Below are 19,850 nucleotides of genomic sequence, written 5' to 3'. Positions count from 1 at the left end.
CATGCAGACATAATGTGAAAGATTTTGACTCATTGCTATGCATATTCTTGTCTTCTATTTACCCACCTAACAATTGTTGGTTACCAAAAAGTTCTGGGGAATATTTGGGGAAGTTCTGGGGAATAATACAATGTTCTATACAATAAAACTAAATAAAATAGATAGTTTTAAACAAACAGCGTAAATTCATTGAACTAATTTCCGACAGGCATCCCGCAGGACAGCTAACACGCGCGCCTTGAGAACCTCAAGGACCCTAATCGTTAGAGCGGCGTTTGTAAAATAGGAAGCGGAGGAGTGAATATTGTGAATGAATTCTTCATCTGTCGATATCTGCAACATCCTGATAGTAAAATCGGTAAACTGTCTCCCTATGCTACAAATAGACATCAAGTAATGATATTATTAATGAATGTGTCTGAGTGAGAGACAAAAGAACAAATTAGAGTTAGACTGCGACGTTAGCAACACAGGCTAGTTATGAATGAACATGCTAACCAAATGGCTAGCAGGTCATTGAATGTATTATGGAGTTGAATATTTTTTAACTTAAAAGTCCAAACTTGTCTTTAATTAAGGACGGAGTTTCCCCCCATGGAAGCGAAGCTGCTAGAAACTAACTCAGAACCGTTTTATAAGGTACTCAAACATGGCAGTTGTTTCTTAGCTAAGGTGCTAGCTAGTTTGGTGTGAAAGCGCCATACTAGGACATATAATCGTTACGTCCCTGATTAAAAGAGACTTAGTTCTTTGCCATGTTCTAGGGAATATTTGAAAACCAGAACTAGAAGTGTTTTTAGACCAGAGTTAAACACTGTTTTAGCAGCTAGCCTAGCAGTATGTGTAGCTTAGCATGAAACAGCTATGTAAAAGACTAGTATTCAGTTAATAGAGGGTTATGTAAGGATACATTGTTCACTCTGTTTTGATCTCGCCGTCTTATTTTTGGTGGTTACAGGTGCAGAGATAACTTTCTCTATCCAGAGCTGAAGGTCCAGAGACCTTAATCATGTTTCTGTACAACCTGACCTTGCAGCGTGCTACTGGCATCACTCATGCCATCCATGGCAACTTCTCAGGTATGTTTTAAACTACTAATAAAGGCAGTTTATATCTGTACGTGAATGCAACCGTATGACAGTGCGGTGTTATTCCATTCAGCAAATGATTTGTGCTCTCATGTAGAGCTGCAGCTACTAATCGATAATAATTGATGAAAATCGTCAACAAATCTCATTATCGATTAGTTGGGCTGTGTGCAGCACAGGGGAGATTTACACATTACTTTACTTCTGTTCCGAAAACATGCCTCAGAGGGTAAATAATAAAGTTGTGTCCCAAATGAAGTACTGTACACTTACACTATGCCCTCTGCACTACCGTCTAGTGGGTGGATTTTAGAAAGGTAGTATCATCTCAAATGTAACACTAGCTGGGGTTCCCTTTTTTTATTTTATTTTTTTTTTATAAATAACTGGAAGTATAAGCCGCTTTCTAGGCGACTGCGCGTGACGTCATACACACGCTAGCATTAACAGACACCCAGAGTCACCGACAACGAATTTCTTCAGTTTACTTTCTGTCAGCGTTACCTTTTATTCCCAACATGACCTCAGTCACCAACAGATGAGGCAAAATCATCACGTGACTGAGGAAGAAAGTGTGTACCCTCCAAGTCCTCTAAGGCAGGGTAGCATTTTAAACACAGTGGAAATTAAACTGATGCACACGGACAAACTTATGTTTATATCCAAAATGCTCCACTGTGTGCAAGTGGTTTGGGAAACTGGTGCAAGCTGCTTAAAAGGTTTAGTTTAATTTAAGTTTATTCTCATTATATGCTGTATTTGCGTGCTTGCAGTGTAAAATTGTGTTGTTTATTATAACGAAAGTGATCTGTTCGTAACAAGGCCGTGTTGCTGATCACGCACAGTGCAGACGCGCTGATACAGGGTGGGAGCTCTGTAAGATCTGTTATGTCTAATTAAAACATTATGATCACAAGTAAAATAATATTTCTAAAGGCAGCTAGTAACAAAAACTGCAATGTGCAGTGAAGGTGAGTTTTTATTATTAATTTAGGACTGTAGTTTAATTCTGTGCCTTTTGTGCATCCATAAAAATAATGCATAAATACTAATGCAAAAAAACTATAATTTTATAGTGTTTATGCATTATTTTTATGGATGCACAAAAAACACAGAATTAAACTACAGTCCTACATTAATAATATATATTCTGGTGTGTGTATTGGGTTCTTTTCTGTTTTGGGCAATAGTTGTGTAAAGTTTTAGTCTGTAGTTTATATTTGTAACACTCAGTTTGTGGATTTTATTTTAAATAAACACAAAAAAAGGTACTGAAAGTTTGCTCCGTCCCATCCGATTAATCGATTAAGCGAAAAAATAATCGGCCAACTAATCGATTATGAAAATAATAGTTAGTTGCAGCCATACGCTCGCGTGTTTCTTGTTCATTAACGGCTGTTGCCAAACATGTCGAGTGAGGTTAATATCTATGTATCATATTCTTTTACTTCAGGTACCAAGCAGCAGGAGATTGTTGTTTCTCGAGGAAAGATTCTGGAGCTGCTGCGTCCTGATGCAAACACGGGAAAAGTTCACACACTGCTCACCATGGAGGTGTTCGGCATCGTCCGCTCTCTCATGGCCTTCAGGCTGACAGGTGGCACAAAAGGTGAGTTTTGTTTGCTCCACGTGTGTTCTGTGTATTTGAGGTGTATGCAGGACTGATTTTAATCCCGTTCACACTGACTTCTAAAGGAATTCTGAGCGATCCTGCTGTTTGAGCAATCCTGCCCACTCCAGCAGTTAAGGGGTGGTCACACTAGACTTTCAGAGCGAGAAATCTCTTTAGAGAATGCTACGAATATGGGCAGCAAGCAGATATGACATCACATGCCAAGGCGTTGTTTTTTAATCCGCACATCATGGATTCCGACTTGCTCATCGCAACTTATTGTTGCGATGGTGACAAATTTTTGCAAAGGAGAAGGCTGTGGGTTCACCTTATCTTTTTTGATGTTGATTTTATTCTTTTGAAGCCGTATTGTATAAAACAGAATGGTGCGACACCGCTATAATCAGTGCTTCCTCCATCTTGGATTTAAAATTTTTTTTGAAGAAGTAACAGTATGGCTTGTCGATCTTCTATTGGTCACATGTCTTCACTTGATATGTGTTCACCAGAAAAATGGGAAACTTCTTTGCGTGTGCTTTAGTTTCCGGGCTCCAGCATTCGAATAATTTACAGGTAGCAGTAGTGCGTTTAACCCTGCCGAGAACTGTTACAGTATGTTCCATATACATCCCACTGAATCTTACTGTTACACACAATGAGCTGCATGGCCTAGTAGCCCAACTTTCTTCTCCATATATATTCATGGGAGACTTTAACAGTCACAACACTCTATGGGGAAATACCCATTGTGACATCAAAGGAAAGAGGATAGAAGAATTCCTAGACAATTATGCCTTATGTCTTCTAAATGATTGATCCAGGACTTGCCTACACCCAGGGCACTGAACATACTCGGCAATTGACCTAAAAATTTGTGAACCTGAATTATTTTTAGACCTTTCATGGAAAGTATTGCATGACCTTTTTGTTAGCGACCACTTTCCATTAATATTAACCCTAAAAGGAGGAAGAGAAGAGAAGCTCTAAAAATACCAAGATGGCAGTTTAAAAAAGTTAACTGGTATAACTTTCAAACACTTTGTTATGAAAGGTTTGATGAAGCCTCTGAAGATGATCTAGATGTTATTAAACATTTCACCAGTACACTCATCTCCATAGCAAATAATACCATTTCAAAAACATATTCAAACACAAAATGCAAACAGGTGCCATGCTTTGATAAATGCAAGACAGCTATAAAAGAACGGAAGAAGGCTGAAAGATTATTCTTCAGAAGACAACAAGTGAAAATCTTAAGGTTAAAATAAGTAGGGCACAAGCTTGAAGAATAATAAATGAGTCTAAAAGGAAAAGTTGGTGACCATTTGTATCTGGTCTGACACCAAGTACCTCAACAAAAAAGGTCTGGAATCTGATTCGCAGGAATGATGGAGCTCAAATTCAGCACATCAAGACACTTCTTCAAAACAAGCACGATTGCAAATATCCTCACAGAAACTTTTGAAAAGATCTCCTCCATTGGAAATTGCCTTAATGCCTTCCAAGTTTTCCTAGCATAGGACGAAAAGAGAGGTATCAATTTTTCATGTAATGGTAAGAAACCTTATATTCAACTGTTCCCAATAGAGGAATTGGCACGAGCCATAAACAGTAAATTTGCCTCACCTTATCCTGTCTTTACTGTTAAAACTTTTTAACTCTATTTGGATATCAGGGAATATTCCACTCTTGGAAAGAAGTGATAATCATTCCCATCCTCAAAGCAGGAAAAGATGATAATGACCCCAACTACCTCCCAGTAGCCCTGACAAGTTGCTTATGCAAAACCATGGAGAAAATGGTTAATGACTGTCTAGTATGGATCCTGGAATCACAACATCTCTCAAGTAAAGTTCAGTGTGGTTTCAGAAAAGGAAGAAGTACTATTGATCACCTCGTCAGCCTTGAAAGCTTTGTACGAGATGCTTTCATCAGAAAAGAACATGCAGTGGCTGTCCACTGGAAGTTCAGTATTTTAAAGTGTTTATATCCTTGGTTATAACTTGGTTTTAGAGGACATCCATTTTTATTGCAAATTTTTGATCAAACAGACATTTTAAAGTCAGAGTAGGTAATACCCTATCTGACACACACAAACAAGAGCTAGGAGTACCACAAGGAAGCATTTTATCACTTTTTAGTATCAAAATCACTGGCATCAAAAATGCCAACGGGTCGGATATCTATTGCAGTCTTTATGTGGATGACGTTGGCATTTGCTACAGAGGCAAATACATGAATAACATTGAACAGAAAATCCAACTGAGAGGCCACAGAATGCAGTCCTGGTCAGTACCAGATTTAAAACCAGTAATGGTTTTAAATTTTCAATGTCCAAAAATGTTTTTATGCATTTTTGCCAGCTACGCTCTCTCCATCTTTATCCACAGATATTCACTGATTGTGAACACATTAGAGTGGTTAAGAAAACCAAATTCTTCTGAATAATTCTGGACAGTAAACTGAGCTTGATCCCGGTCATAAAGATTGTAAAAGATAAATAAATGTCTTAAAGCCATGAACATTTTAGAGATTTTAGCTAAAAGAAAACAGGGTGCGGAAAGTTATGTTAAATCTCTACAGAACATTTAATTCGATCACATCTGGATTATGGATGTACAGTGTATGATGGATGTACAGTGTATAATGGATCAGCTAGGAAATCGTGTATCCGACTCTTGGACACAGTGCATCATCAAGGCATATGACGTCACCAACTCAAAGTTTGTACGTAGAAGCATATGGACTTCCTCTGGAGAACAGATGCCTCAAATTAGCCCTACAGTATACTAAGATGAAGACCAACAAAGAAAAAACAGCTTACCATCCTGTTTTCTCAACCGCAGCTTCAAGACTGTATGAACAAAAACCAAGACATATGACCTTTTGGATTACGGATCAAACCACATTTGCAAATTCTCAAAGTAGATCTGGATAATAATGGAACAGATACACTCCTGTATAATCCCCCCGTGTAATGTAAAAAGTCAAAAATAATTTTAGACCCAACAAGAAATAAAAAACCCACCCAAATGACTTTCAACAGCAGCTCCTCTACATTAGAGAAATATTTCAATCACATACCCCTATATATACAGATGGATCAAAATGTGAAGACTGTGATCAACCACCAAAAAAAAGGAATATCCATCCCCAATCACAGCCCCAAATTTTACAGCAGAAGCAAATTGTCTTAGCGCTGAACTTCATAAAGACTAATAGATAAACTTTCTAAAATCATGTCTTCAAGCAATGTCATCACCCAACACTTGTAAAGATTCTTTGCAAATTGCTGGATCTGGAGGCCCAAAATTTCAATATCTACTTCTGCTGGGTACCTGGACACTGTGGAATCCCAGGAAATGAAGAAGCAGACAGTGAAGACACAGATAGTGCTGCAAAAGAGGCACTATCAGCGGATTTCACAAAGTGTCCAATACCTCCCACTGACCTAATAGCCATCATAAACTCGTATTAACAACAAATGGAAAACTGAGTGGGACCAATGCACCATGAACAAACTCCATGAAACCAGCCCTATTGTTGGCAAAAGGAACGTTTCTCTGTTTTCAAATCGCTGGGACCAGGTTGTCTACACCCGCTGTCGAATAGGTCATTCCAGGATGACGCACAAGTTTTTAATATTAGGAGAAGACTCACCAACATGTACCTTGCCAGGATGCCAGAATCCATTATCCTTGAAACATTTTTATTAAACTGTACTGGTCTTAACCCCGTGAGAAACCTTTTTTATTCAGTCAACACTCTGGAAGAAATTTCTAACAAAGTCAAACCTAACGCATTTTTAGGAAAAATAGATCTTAGAAACCTTTTGTATAGAGTTCCTTACACCTATCTCACCATAGAAATAGCATAGAAGCCGGCATGGCACTAAAAAAACAACAAAAAAAAGTAACTCCACCTTTGTCGCTGCCAACAAAAAACAAAATCCCTTCTCAACATTTTGTTGCTTCCTGCAGAATCCCAGTCCTGATGCGCACACCTGCTGCGTATTTAGAAATTGAATAGAATTTTTTTTGTCCTGGACTTTGTGTGCTTTTCACTTGAAGTTAGAATGCACAGTGTCTCACTTTGTTGGTGTGCTCTTTTGTCTATTGTTAAATTGAAGACTACATCGTGGTGGGCAGTGATTCAGGACGTATTGTCATCCTGGAGTATCACTCCTCCAAGAACATGTTTGAAAAGGTGCACCAGGAGACCTTTGGCAAGAGTGGCTGTAGACGCATTGTTCCAGGACAGTTCCTGGCTGTGGATCCCAAAGGCAGAGCTGTTATGATCGGTAAGAATGTTTTTCCTCCTTTAACCTCTTCCCTTTAATCCGTACAGTTTATTTTTTTTCTTTTTTCTCCCCCGACTTGAAATGATGTACCTAAATCGTAAGTAGAGATGGACTGATATTGATTTTTTTTTATAACGGATGCTGATTATTTGCATGTTTATGTGCCTGATAACCGATATGAAGAACTAATATTTATCTATTGCTTTACTTACTTACTGTTTTTGACAGTGATAACATCACTGAACTGAACAAACCATTTTATTTATAACCATTTTGCCGATTTCACTTCCTCCTTGCATAAAAAAACAAAAGTAAATCTCTTATTTGTACACCAATAAATAGAGGTGTCTGAAAGAGTGCAAACAATTAAGTGCACTGTTACTAAAGTGTCTTAAAAAAAAGCTTCGATAAGGCAAACAGATTGACTGAGAGTTTGTCTCTATTTCTTGGTGCCAAGCTGCTTAAACAGCATATGAAGATGCATATGAAGAATACACAGATTAGATGTAATACATCTTGTATATTAATGGCTGTTAAGTTAAATAAATAAAGATTATTAATAAAAGCAAAGCAAGTATACTTTACGTGTGCACACTGTTGTTGACTCATCTCTCCTCAGACACAGTGCTACAGTGGCGGTCCTGCATGTAATTCTCAAAATGGTGGATCTGATATTACAAAACCAATGTCCGATTATGGAAAAATGCTTAAATATCGGGAAAAATATCTGAAATGTTCAGTCAGTACCTAAAGTCGAGGTAATATTGCAGTGTAATATTACAGAGAAGCTATCAACATTGCAAGAAAATCTCATTACAAGTTACATGCTGCGTTCAAAATATAAAACATGGGTACTTCTGTTCATCACATTCAGATTGTGGGTTAAAGATTTGAGAAAATAGCCTCTCCTAGGTGTCCTTTTGCCCTCTGCACAATGCAAGGTAAACTATATTACTCAAATTCTGTATTTTCTGCCATATGTGGCAAATTATAAGTATTTCTTTACAATTCTTGAGACGCTAATGATTTGAGGCCCTCAGTTTACACTTATAAGTATGTACGTCAGCTAGGTATGATAAGTGATTACATTTTACATGTGTTGTAGATATCTTCTGTAAAATTCTATGAGATACATCTCTCATCATTTGTGAAACTTGTTAAACAAAATTTTGTCTCTTTGGTGGTCTGTGCACCAAATCAAACAGTTTTGTCATTTAATTGCTGTTGGTCTCTCTCTTTTTAGTTTCTTTGAGGCCCTTTTGTGTCAGACTTAACTGACAAAATTGTTGTAATGCTCTGATTCTCAGGTTTCATTTGAAATGCTTCATGACTCAATTTTCTGACCTTGGTGAGCTGTTTTTAAAAGTTGTATTCCGTGTATGAAAACACCTGTTCATTTTGAAAGAAAGACCAAAGCAGATTTTTTTTCTTATTCCATTGAAGATATTTAACATGTCTCTCATAATAACTGTATATAATAGATTCACTTGCACAAAACCAGAGAGAGGCAAGACCATACCTGCTGTTGAGCTACAGGTTAAAACTGTTTGCCAAGAAGTCTTTTGCTATTCTATAAGACACTTTTGTGTATGATTTCTATGGAAGATTGTTGTAGGTTTTATGGATTTTCTTCATATAGCGTATATTCGATCTTGAAGAAAAGATTTTCCCTTGTGAGTTTTTTGGGATATTTGTTTGGTGTGCAGGTACTGCAAATTAAATAACGAAGTATCATTAAAAAAAAAAGGGAATGTGTATTTTAAAAAAATGTGTACACAATAGTCCCCTGTTACAGGCAAAATGTAGAGATTCTACTTTATGTAATTGTATCTCGGCTCTGTGTATTTCACCTGTAACTCCGCTGTTTACATAAAATTGTGTCCTCTGGCAGGTCTGTAGAGTGTTTTATCCAATGTCTGTATTGCTGATCTTGGTGCAGAGTACACCGACTGCAATTAATCATGCAATGATTACTTCTCTAACACAGCATTATTCAAATTAATGGGTGGGTGGTAATTGCGGTGAGTCATGAGCAGGGAAACACTAGGATCTTCAGGGACGCTCCATCATTGTGAAACCCAATGTTGGAGCCAAACTGCATTTTTGTAGTAAGGCAAGTTCTGACAAGTTAAATGTTATGGCTTTGTGGTCTTTTCCATACAGGTGCTATAGAGAAGCAGAAATTGGTGTACATTCTGAACAGAGATGCAGCTGCTCGCCTCACCATCTCCTCCCCTCTGGAAGCACACAAGGCTAACACACTCGTCTACCATGTGGTTGGGGTGGATGTTGGTTTTGAGAACCCCATGTTTGCCTGTCTCGAGATGGACTATGAGGTGAGAATGCAGCTTTTCATTTTAAACATCTGATTATAGTGACGTGGTTCTCTGTATGGGGTTAATACATGGATATAAGCATTAATTTACTCAAATTGTGGTGTTTTCGTTTAAAATAACAAGGTTATTTCTCAAAAAAAAATTCAAATTTCTTCTAGCACTAAGGGTCATTTAAGCGTTTTCCCAGTGAAATGATGAGTTTACTCATGTCTCTTCTCTGACATATCACTGGAGAGATTGAAAACACCTCTGATCACTGCATGTACACTGAACTACGGAGATATTCGAGCTCTGGGCATTTCTCTCATTAAGACTCATACCGTTCTGTTTAACAGGAAGCTGATAACGACCCCACAGGTGAAGCAGCAGCTAACACACAGCAGACTCTGACCTTCTATGAGTTGGACCTGGGACTCAACCACGTAGTGCGCAAGTACAGCGAGGCTCTGGAAGAGCATGGAAACTTCCTCATCACAGGTATGGTCTGGTTTAGAAAATGATTGATGGTGAGAATGCACTTTGAATTAGTGTGGCTGTAATGTAAATATGATGAGCTACCTTCATGTCTCTTCTCTGATTGTTGTGAAGAGAAATGTTGATATCTGACTTAAACTTCTGTTAAGGCAAACAGCCTGTGGATGCAGTGTAAATATTGATTACTTTAAATTTGTGTCCTTGTGTGCAACAGTGCCTGGTGGCTCTGATGGTCCGAGTGGTGTGCTCATTTGCTCAGAAAATTACATCACTTACAAGAACTTTGGGGACCAGCCGGATATCCGCTGCCCAATCCCACGCAGAAGGGTGAGTGTATTGGTGGTTATGCATCAGAGGTGGTGTTTCAGGATTAAAACCATATTTCATACAGCTGTCCCCAGACTGTAGCACTTCCAACTGAAATGATGAGGTTTTCATGTCTCTTCTCTGCCACAAACCCTGGAGACAACCAAGACTTCTGATCTCATAACTGCTAGTTTTAACAAAAGCATAATTACATGGTACTTGTGTTTTTCTTTGACTGTATAGTAGAATGTATTGTGAGTAATGCACAAGAGCTTGAAAATCTGCCATAGTGGTTCAGAGCTGATCTGTTTCACTTGTAGTAAGCTGAGTTCTCACTAGTTAAATGTTCTGGATTTGTTTTATGACTTCCTTTCTTCTTGCACAAACTCAGAATGACCTGGATGATCCAGAGAGGGGCATGATCTTCGTCTGCTCAGCCACACACAAAACCAAGTCCATGTTTTTCTTCCTTGCCCAGACTGAGCAAGGAGACATCTTCAAGGTTACCCTGGAAACAGATGAGGAGATGGTAAGAGCTATAGCCACTGACTGGGCCACTGAGTTGTCATGATAAACAGGGATTGGCGGTTTGATTTGTCTCACGTTTTATTTGAGTTTCTTTTAAGCAGAAAGGCAGTCTGATTCTAGTCTCAGTGTCCATGATGTGTATTGTGCATATATTTTGTTGAGTGGAATCTCTATAATTGATGAATTGGCTCTACCTCAGAATGTGCACAGATTCACAGGGAAACAGTCCATTCAACACAGTTGAATATGTTCACAGAATCCCATCTCAAGCAAAAACACTGGTAGTTAAATGTCTGGCTTGTGAGACTAAACTAATTACTGTGAGAGATTTAGATCACTAAAGGAAACTCGCCCTTAGTTCACACTAGCAGTAAGTTGCCCGTGACGATTGTAATTTGTCTTTTGTTGGCGTGTAATGACCACTACTGTTGTCACTTGTGGCCTGCTTATGCCCTTTCCACAAATGCTAGGAAGATAAAACCATGTTTAAAAGATTTTTTTTCCATTTATGAGCATCAAACATTAAATGGGAACTTATTGCAGTTAGGAGCTAAAGTTACCACCACATGTGCAGGTAGGAACTAAAATTTGTGAACATAGGATTGTCCGATGAATTATTCAAGTCATTCATTTGCATTTGTTGCTTTACCGGTCATACCTAATTTCCATAATCTCAACGTAATGTTGCTTGTAGCATTTCGTTCTCACTGTAATTGTGTATGTGTTGCACACATACATAGAAAATAAATGGTTGCCTATTGTTTTGTCGCTCACTTTTTTTTAACTAGGCCATGTGGCTGTGATATTGAAATGATGATATACCTTCATGTCTCTTCTCTGACAAATACTGAAGAGAATGTTGATATCTGACTTGAATCTTCACATGAATGAAAACAGCCTGTGAATTTGTACTGTTGTTTGTGTAATTGTTTGAGCTGCATTTCAAACACCTAAAACTGTTATGTAAATATTGTTACCTCTTCCTAGGTCACAGAGATCAGGATGAAATACTTCGACACCATCCCGGTGGCCACTGCAATGTGTGTGCTGAAGACTGGCTTCCTATTTGTGGCATCAGAGTTTGGAAACCAGTAAGTTTCAAAATATGCCACAAGTCTGACAGCAGAAAACTAACTGAAATGGTTTGATGAAAATTTCTTGTCTGCTTCTTGTAAACAGGTTCTTTCAGATATTTGTTCTCTTAGCAGCGTCTTCACTGTAGTAGATTGACCCATTACTTATTGTGAACACTCACTCTTCTGTTGTAACAGGTCACATTGGTGCCAGGGACGTTTCAGGTGTTGCAGCACAAATGGGGGGGGAAAGCTAGCACTTAGATCATGGATAAAAGTTTTTCGACAACAACAGATTTGTAAAATTTCATAGAAAATAGCTGACACATGTGTCACTGCATGGTGCAACAGAGGAAACTCGGAAAGAAAAGTAAAATAGAGAACATGACATTCTATTGTACTGTTGACCCCGGTCACTGAAAAACCGAGAACCTTTTGTTCTCTTAATCACCTTCATCAGATGCAGCAATATTGTAATAGTCTCAAAGGCCAAAGCTTGTGCAGTTAAAGCTTCAGCACTGCACTGACTCTACCCTTAACTACATGAAAAACGAGAGCAGTGCACGTCAGAAAGGGGAAATTTTACAGCGCAATTCAGAATTTCGTAGTGTGTGTGGAAAATGTTTCATAATATTCAGATTAACAGCCTTTTTGTTTGCAGTCCATCAGATATTAAGAGCAGTTGCAAATATTTGAAACTGACCCAAAATATAGGATGGTGATAACTTTTGCTTGACAATCAAGAAGTGTTTGTCTTGCTTAAAGGAATGCATTTGGTGTAACTGTTTCTTCCTGTTTATTTATGCTTGATTATGCTTGTACTTGCCTAAAAAGTACAAAATTGAGAACATTAAAGCAATAGACTCCTTAATGTTTCTAAGCAAAAATGTCTCAAAGCGGTGGAAAGTGACCCCTGATTTAGTGACATCTTACTCACTGATCTTGGAAGATAAATGCCTGTGCTTTTAAAAAAAAAAAAAAAAAAAAAAAAAAAATTTAGTTGTTGAAACAATTGCTCATCTGGCAAAAAGTTGACAGAACCCACGTCAGAGTATTAGGAAGAGGCAGGTGGCTGCAGGCTGTAAAAAGGTTTGGAAAGCCTTATAAAAGCTTATCCGTATTTCGTGAATGTGAAGCGTAAAAAGAAACAGGTTATAATTTAATTTTAATGTTCTTTGTGTGAAATTCACAGATAATACTGGTCTACAATTTTTTTAGAAGTCTGCTTCAGAGATCAAATATGCTATTTATTTTATTTATGTATTTTGATGTGTTGAATTCAAATATGACAATTAAAACAACTGATTGGCTAATCTTTCCAAAATATTTAAGGTTTTACATTTTAAGCCTGTGTATAGTACCTGTCCTGTGTAACACTTTTTAAAAATCAACAAAAGGGTTATATAAATACAATTTATGAAAGAAAAGGCAAAAAAATATGATGTACATTGTTTAGTCATATTTAGTGTCTACTCTGTGCTTCTTGGCTTGTTTTTTGTATTCATTAAATGGAGCATCTCGTCACTGTCCAGCAATAGTCTATTAGCATTGATGGGCTCCATTTGCCCTGATATCGTTTCTCCATTGGTGCAATGTCCTGGTGAAATCGCTCGCCGCCGTGCTTGTCGTTCACTGCACCGCTGTTCGTTGGAAAAAAATCTAGATGAGAGTAAAGAAAATTTATCTTTAGTGACATGTTGCAACCAAAGCTTGTGTATGCCTTGAGCAGGTTTTCCACCAACAACCTGTAGTTTTCTGCCTTGTTGTTTCCGAGAAAATTTAATTGCGCAGTCCATGGTCAAGTACATCATCGAAAAGAAGTTCACGATTCTGAGGACCAACAAAGACACCTTCCTTTGTCTTAGCTTCACTTAACCTTGGAAGTTTTCCACAGTGGTACTTGAAAGCTGCTTGTGTTTTTGTCCATGGCCTTGACAGAGTTCTTCATCAGACCCAGTTTGATGTGTAAGGGTGGTAACAAAATCTTCCTTGGTTCAACAAGTGGTGGATGCTGAACACTTTCCCTCCCAGGCTCCAGTGACTATCGGAGTGGCCAATCTTTCAATCAGTTGCACGACTATCTCGCTCGCAGAGAAAACAGCAGTATTTTGTGTATCCAGTCTGTAGACCAAGTAAGAGAGCAACAACCTTCAAATCACCACAAAGCTGCCACTGATGTTATAGTTTATTCACCTCAAAAGTTTTCATGTTGTCATACATTTCATATGGGACTGCATGACTAACTGAAATCGATGCCAAAACATTGCCATTATGCAGCAAAACAGCCGTAAGACTTTTCTTTGATGAATCAACGAACAGTCTCCACTCATCTGGACTGTGAACGATGTTAAGGGCTGTCATCACACCATCGATGGTGTTGCAGGCTACAATATTGCCTTCCCTGAAGTAGAATGGGACAGTTCTGCCTTACTTTTGGGTAGTTCCAAATCCCTGACAAGGTCATTCAACTGAGTGGTCATTCTCCTTGTATTATGAGGTGTGGTTTGGAGAAGGAGGATGGGAGAAAATGTGGGTCCTGTGACATTGATGGTTCAGGACCAGAAACTTCATCCTCTTGCTTTTCCTCATCTAACTCAAGTGAGAATGTATCTGGCGCATCAGGAACCGGCAGTCCTTCTCTGTGGGGTACTGGGCGTATAGCTGATGGACTGTTTGGATAATGCACAGTCCGCTTTTTCTTCTTTGACACACCTCCTGTTAGTTTAACTGGAGGCTAAACAGAAATGTGCCCCTTTGCAAAATCAAACACTGACAAAAAATATGGTTTCTAGAGCTGAGAAAGGGCATTTTGTTCAGCAGAGTAAGCTTCATTATGATTGCATCATCCATGACATTTAGGAATATCATGATGCAATTCATATCATGTATGATGCAATACCAGCTTCAAACTGCATCATTCATTGTTTTGCCTAAAAAGCAAGTACTCTCCAAACCCAGTCATGGATTTATTCATAGATCTGCTCAAAGATGTATTTTAGTCATTTCTGGTTTAAATTAAGATCCCTTCCCTTTATAACTCGCTTATATCCTCCGCCATTTCCAATAACAGTGTCACGAGATAAATGAAATGTTCAGCACATCAATAATACTCATTCAACTCAACACTAGAGAAAACTCCAAGGGCTGTATAGTGCAATAATATGTTACCTGTGTTGGAAGAACAAACAGGAGGAAAGTTTAATTGAAGTTGAAAATGATGCTCAAACATGTGACGCTTAATATGCTTTTTCACATCTCATAGCAGTTGACCAAATATCTGGCCATTAAACTAAGATACAGATATCTGAATATTAAAGTTAGGCAGAAGGCACATACTTGGTGTTAATGTTATTGTCAAAACTTACAAAGAAAGCAATCAAGTGACTAGAAGATTTACCAGTGAAACCTCATTTTGCTTGTGGTCTGAAGAGACAGACGATGATTTCATTGGTCCACAGCCAAAATGCTTCTGAAATAAATGTAGTCAATCATTACTAATTCTGGGTCACTGAGAATGAAAATGATGCTTAAAATTGTTGATTGGCTCTAGTTTTCAGGATTTGCTGTTGGGTCGGTATATACGACCTTTCACTTGGAAAGAGCCATTACTTTCCTTAAATGCTTTGTAAACATCTTCTCACCCAGCTCTTACTATCAGCACCCTATTTCTGTGTTAGTTATCTGTATCAGATAGCCCACCTGGGTGATGATGACGATGAACCAGAGTTTTCTTCTGCCATGCCTCTGGAAGAAGGAGACACCTTTTTCTTCCAGCCAAGACCACTTAAGAACCTGGTGCTTGTGGACGAACAGGAGAACCTTTCCCCCATCATGTCCTGCCAGGTACGTTAGTGGTATATGGGTGTTTTTAGACAGTCTGTATGCAAGTGCTGACTTTTTTCCTCTTAGCCTCTAAAATGTCTAAAATTGGGTAAATGTGTAGGTTCAGTAATGTCTTAAGCTAGAAGTCATTCATGTGGAATGTAAAAAGGTAACATCTACACTGATGACAAATAATTAACATTTTAGCAGTATTTTCCATGCTCCGTGATTAGGAACTACAGAATAAATAGTATAGTGATGATTAGTCTAGTCATTGGTTATTCATTGCTCCAGAGATTCTTTTCCCTGCCAAGAACAGAATGTTTTCCAAGTAAAAAAAATTCCTCCCATCAGAGGAATTTAGATTAATTGTGGTTAGGTTTTTGTTCATGTAGTAACTTAAGAGACTTCAGATTGACATTAACAATAAGCATTTTAACAATAGTAAAAAAGTGTCATAGTTTACTGTCAAAGTGAACCATTGTCCAAAATATTCATTTTCATTAGGTACTGTAAATTTGTTTTTTGTTTTATTTGTTTGTCAAATTAAAAAAAATCAGTTTATCCTTAGCAAATTGGTTGAAGCATTAGTCTGGGTTCAAGTCAAGTGACTGCAAATAATAAAGATGGTAAAATAAACAAGCAAAAAACCCACCAATTTAATGTTTTCTTAAATCCTAGGAAGGCTCTTGCTTCAAATATAACAGGTTTTGAAGCAAACAAAATTTGAAGGTTTTTATGTTGCATATGAAGTTATACAGGGTTTGGTGAAATGCTGGATGGTTGACAGTGACTGCATGTATGCAATAAATACAGAAAGTAAATACAGGAGAAGGATAAATAATTAAATAAACAATACAATGAAATAAAGATGCAATAAAAGAATGTCAGAATAGAATAAAAGTAAGAAAAAGAAAAAAGAATGGATTAAGGGCTAAAAAGAAATAAGTAATAAGGTGGAAGGTTATAAAGTGCTGTGCCTAGTATACCATGGTATACACAGCACTTAATGCGAAGCTGGAGAGAATATAAATTCAGTGTGTATGTGTGCAAGGACCCCCAAATGGCATTAACATTTGACCGAGGCCCCCCTTTTGCAAGATGTCTTTAAAACACATTAAAAATACAGACTTCTGAATATATCCCCCTTTTTTAATTAATAATTACATGTTATATCTTTACCTTACATTACATTAGGAATTGAGTGTGTGTTTGTGTGGTTATCTGAAAAAAAAATCATGTATTTATTTATTTTTCACACCAAATTGTTGAGGCCCCCCGGGCGCCCCCTGGCGGCCCCCACTTTGAAAAACACTGCCCTAAGTGATTTATGTGAATTCTTGATGCAGTGTGAGTAGAAGCTCCTCCTGAGCTTTTCTGTGTTGACTGCAAAGGTGTTTGCCTGACCTCGCAGTAAGGTTTATTGTAAATATTGTTCTGAATGTACCATCTTCTGCAGGGTGTTTTGCAGTTTAGGATGGAGCAGTTGCTGAATTGATTCTCTCTACGGCACACGTATAAAATGTCTTTTGTATATGAAATTAAAATTTTGCTGTTGCCTGAGGTACAAAGCCATTGCCTTGCTTTCTTGACTATGATGGCGTGACCAGGAGAGGTATTCATTTATGTGCACATCGAGGTATTTGAAGCTGGCCATCCTTTCCACAGGAGTGGTACAGAGACAAAATATTGCATCAGTAGTGCCTCCAGCAATGATGAAGGCATCCTCTGGATGTTTTTGTTACCTGGATAAGGCTGAATCTGTTTGTTTGTAGAGTCATGTACACTGTTGTGGTGATGATTGAGGTAAACTTCCAGGGCAGGTATAAAGGGCAGCACATGATTAACCGATGCTCCAGGTGAGCATTAGAGAGTAGTAACATTCTTCGGATCACTCCAGTTTTTGTTGGTCAAGGAACTGGCTCCTTCACCCTTGTACTTGCTGAAATTTGCTGTCCTGTCCTCATGATAAACAGAGGGTCACTAACTCTGTTATTGTTTTGTCCATTATGAGGGGTGTTGGCCAATTTTTAGTGAAACAAAGGATGGTTGAATCTCTTCGTGTCTCATCCTTTGTTTCAATAAAAGTTAGTTGACGTCTTTTACCAGGCACCGAACAATAATGCTTTTCTCTGTTTTCATTAGTATATCAAAACATATCATGCAGATGAAATTAGGATGTTTGTATTTTCAATACATGTGTATAAACAGTTTTCTTGAATATAGTTTCTGACATTTACTTGGTAATGCTTTACCTTGTACAATGTGCACTGTGCTTCCTAGAAATAAACGAGTGCAAACTGTTTTATGTCTGTGCAGAACACCTAGAGCTAACAGTCTGAGTACTAACTAAAGTGCAAGACTAAAGATTTCAGCTCAGAAACTTAGGACTTGTGACTCATTTTGAACAAAGTTTTTTAATTTAGCAAATGGGTATTTGTGTTGTACGTAAAATATTCTACTAATTTGGTTTCAAAGCACCTAGATCAGAATGTGTTCTGACCTGACTAGCATGCACGTAGTACGTGTGTAGTATTTTGATTTTTGTTAGACTTTCCTTGGTGAACGGTGTCCAGTCATACTCCTGCTTCTGGCCCGGCATCATTTTAAATAGAGATGCACCGATATATCGGCCGATAAAGGCTGTTTAAAAACATCCGGTGATCAGGGCCGATTATATTCTGTCAATCAAAAGAGGGCGGGAAAACAACGATTTCGTGCTCTGAGTAATCATGATGTCTCTTGTGTGGAATGATGATAAAACTGCAGTTTGTAAGCTCTCCACTGCTAATTTTACTCTGGAAGTGAGCAGCAGTGAAGGGGGAGTTTCGTTGTTGAGTCTAATTTTATTTAATGTTTTTTGTCACACTGAATTAAAGCGCCAGTATACCGTTGAAAGATTTAAATGAAGATGAGTTGACAAAAATTATATAATGCACAGAAAAATATATTTGTAGATTAGTGTATAAAAAAGTTTATATTACATTTTACCAGTTTGATGTTATTGATGAAATAGAAATGCTTTTGTTTGTGGAGAGTGAATGTGAGGCTAACAGGAGGTTTTTTTTAGAATACAGTCAATGTTAATATGAATTAATAACATTCAATAAGTTAAGAAATCTTACTTTAATCTTCAGAATTTAGTTAATGTGTTAATGTTAGTTTGAGTAATGTGTTTCCTGTTTGAGACCAGTTACTGTGAAACAACTTGTTGAAATGAAGAGAATAAAGTTTTTTTATTTGCACTTCTTTCAGAATTGTGGAATTAATTATTATTAATTTAAAAGAAGGCATAAAATGCAGAACTATCATTATCAGCCGATATCACTCTGAATAATCGGTTATTGGTATCGGCTGAGAAATTTAGTATCAGTGCATCTCTAATTTAAAATCATTTTTTCAATTTTGTGCATCAGAATAGCATGATAAGAATGAGGGCAAAAGACCACTTTGTTTCAGCCAAGTGAAGAACGATTGTAAACTGCCATGCTGGCTGCTTCTTGTAATGTGTCTCCTACACTGACACTATCCCTTTCTTTTTTTCTTCTTTTTTTTTTTTTCTTTTTAAATCCTTTTTTTCCCTCCCCACCTGCAGATCGCCGATTTGGCCAACGAGGACACACCTCAGCTATATGTGGCATGTGGTAGAGGACCAAGATCTACGCTAAGGGTTCTTAGACATGGTCTGGAGGTGGGTGTGTATGTCTGTTTATATCTGTGTCACATGTTTGCTTCCAGCTTACAAGGTTTTTCTGCTTTTGTTAACATGCAGGCAAGTCTGTGGTCTGACACCTTTTATGGCACTCTACAGTGTTGCGTACATGCAAATGTGGCCTAATGGAACATCTAAAATGTGTGTGTGTGTGTGTGTGTGTACTTGTACACGTAGGTCTCAGAGATGGCTGTGTCAGAACTTCCTGGTAACCCTAATGCTGTGTGGACTGTGAGGAGGCATGTAGAAGGTATACACCATTTATGTCCTCTGGGAAACAAATGTATTCCTCTTTTAAGAATGTATCCCTTATGGGAAAATGTAAGTGACATCCACTAGGATCCCTTTTAAGTCATTGTTATAGCAATAAAATTGCTTTAAAGGAAGGTAGCAAGTTAGTATTGGCTTAACACCAGTAATTTCTAGTTATGACATGTTAGTATGCTCAAACTATGTTCTGAACATGCATGATATAATAATCATAATTATTATATGGACAGAAAACCATTACTCATTAAAAAAGCAAAAATAGATTTCTAATAGGACTCTAGATTAGAGCTGCAGCAATAAATCACCAAGTCAATAAAATTGGATGATAA

General features: G+C 37.8%; 1 protein-coding gene and 2 non-coding genes across 3 annotated transcripts in view; all 3 read left to right on the top strand.

The window, feature by feature from the left end:
• Window positions 1-261: 261 nt before the first annotated feature.
• sf3b3 (splicing factor 3b, subunit 3) overlaps window positions 262-19,850 on the top strand; it is a 36,425-nt gene continuing 16,836 nt past the window's right edge. Inside the window, exons 1-12 of the mRNA XM_053623025.1 lie at window positions 262-358; window positions 959-1,079; window positions 2,542-2,697; window positions 6,830-7,000; window positions 9,164-9,336; window positions 9,672-9,813; window positions 10,025-10,137; window positions 10,508-10,645; window positions 11,632-11,735; window positions 15,395-15,560; window positions 19,135-19,230; window positions 19,429-19,501. Of these exons, the coding sequence (XP_053479000.1) occupies window positions 1,010-1,079; window positions 2,542-2,697; window positions 6,830-7,000; window positions 9,164-9,336; window positions 9,672-9,813; window positions 10,025-10,137; window positions 10,508-10,645; window positions 11,632-11,735; window positions 15,395-15,560; window positions 19,135-19,230; window positions 19,429-19,501 (1,402 nt within the window). The 5' untranslated portion in view covers window positions 262-358; window positions 959-1,009. The remainder of the gene's footprint in view (window positions 359-958; window positions 1,080-2,541; window positions 2,698-6,829; window positions 7,001-9,163; window positions 9,337-9,671; window positions 9,814-10,024; window positions 10,138-10,507; window positions 10,646-11,631; window positions 11,736-15,394; window positions 15,561-19,134; window positions 19,231-19,428; window positions 19,502-19,850) is intronic.
• LOC128607213 (small nucleolar RNA SNORD111) lies at window positions 9,521-9,595 on the top strand. The gene has a single exon (XR_008385833.1). It is a non-coding gene; the product is annotated as a small nucleolar RNA SNORD111 (small nucleolar RNA).
• LOC128607212 (small nucleolar RNA SNORD111) lies at window positions 11,446-11,522 on the top strand. The gene has a single exon (XR_008385832.1). It is a non-coding gene; the product is annotated as a small nucleolar RNA SNORD111 (small nucleolar RNA).

Source organism: Ictalurus furcatus, chromosome 4 (genome assembly GCF_023375685.1).
Source record: "Ictalurus furcatus strain D&B chromosome 4, Billie_1.0, whole genome shotgun sequence".
Classification (NCBI taxonomy): domain Eukaryota; kingdom Metazoa; phylum Chordata; class Actinopteri; order Siluriformes; family Ictaluridae; genus Ictalurus; species Ictalurus furcatus.
The sequence above is the reverse complement of the archived record's forward strand: the minus strand, read 5'-3'. Positions and strand labels throughout refer to the sequence as shown.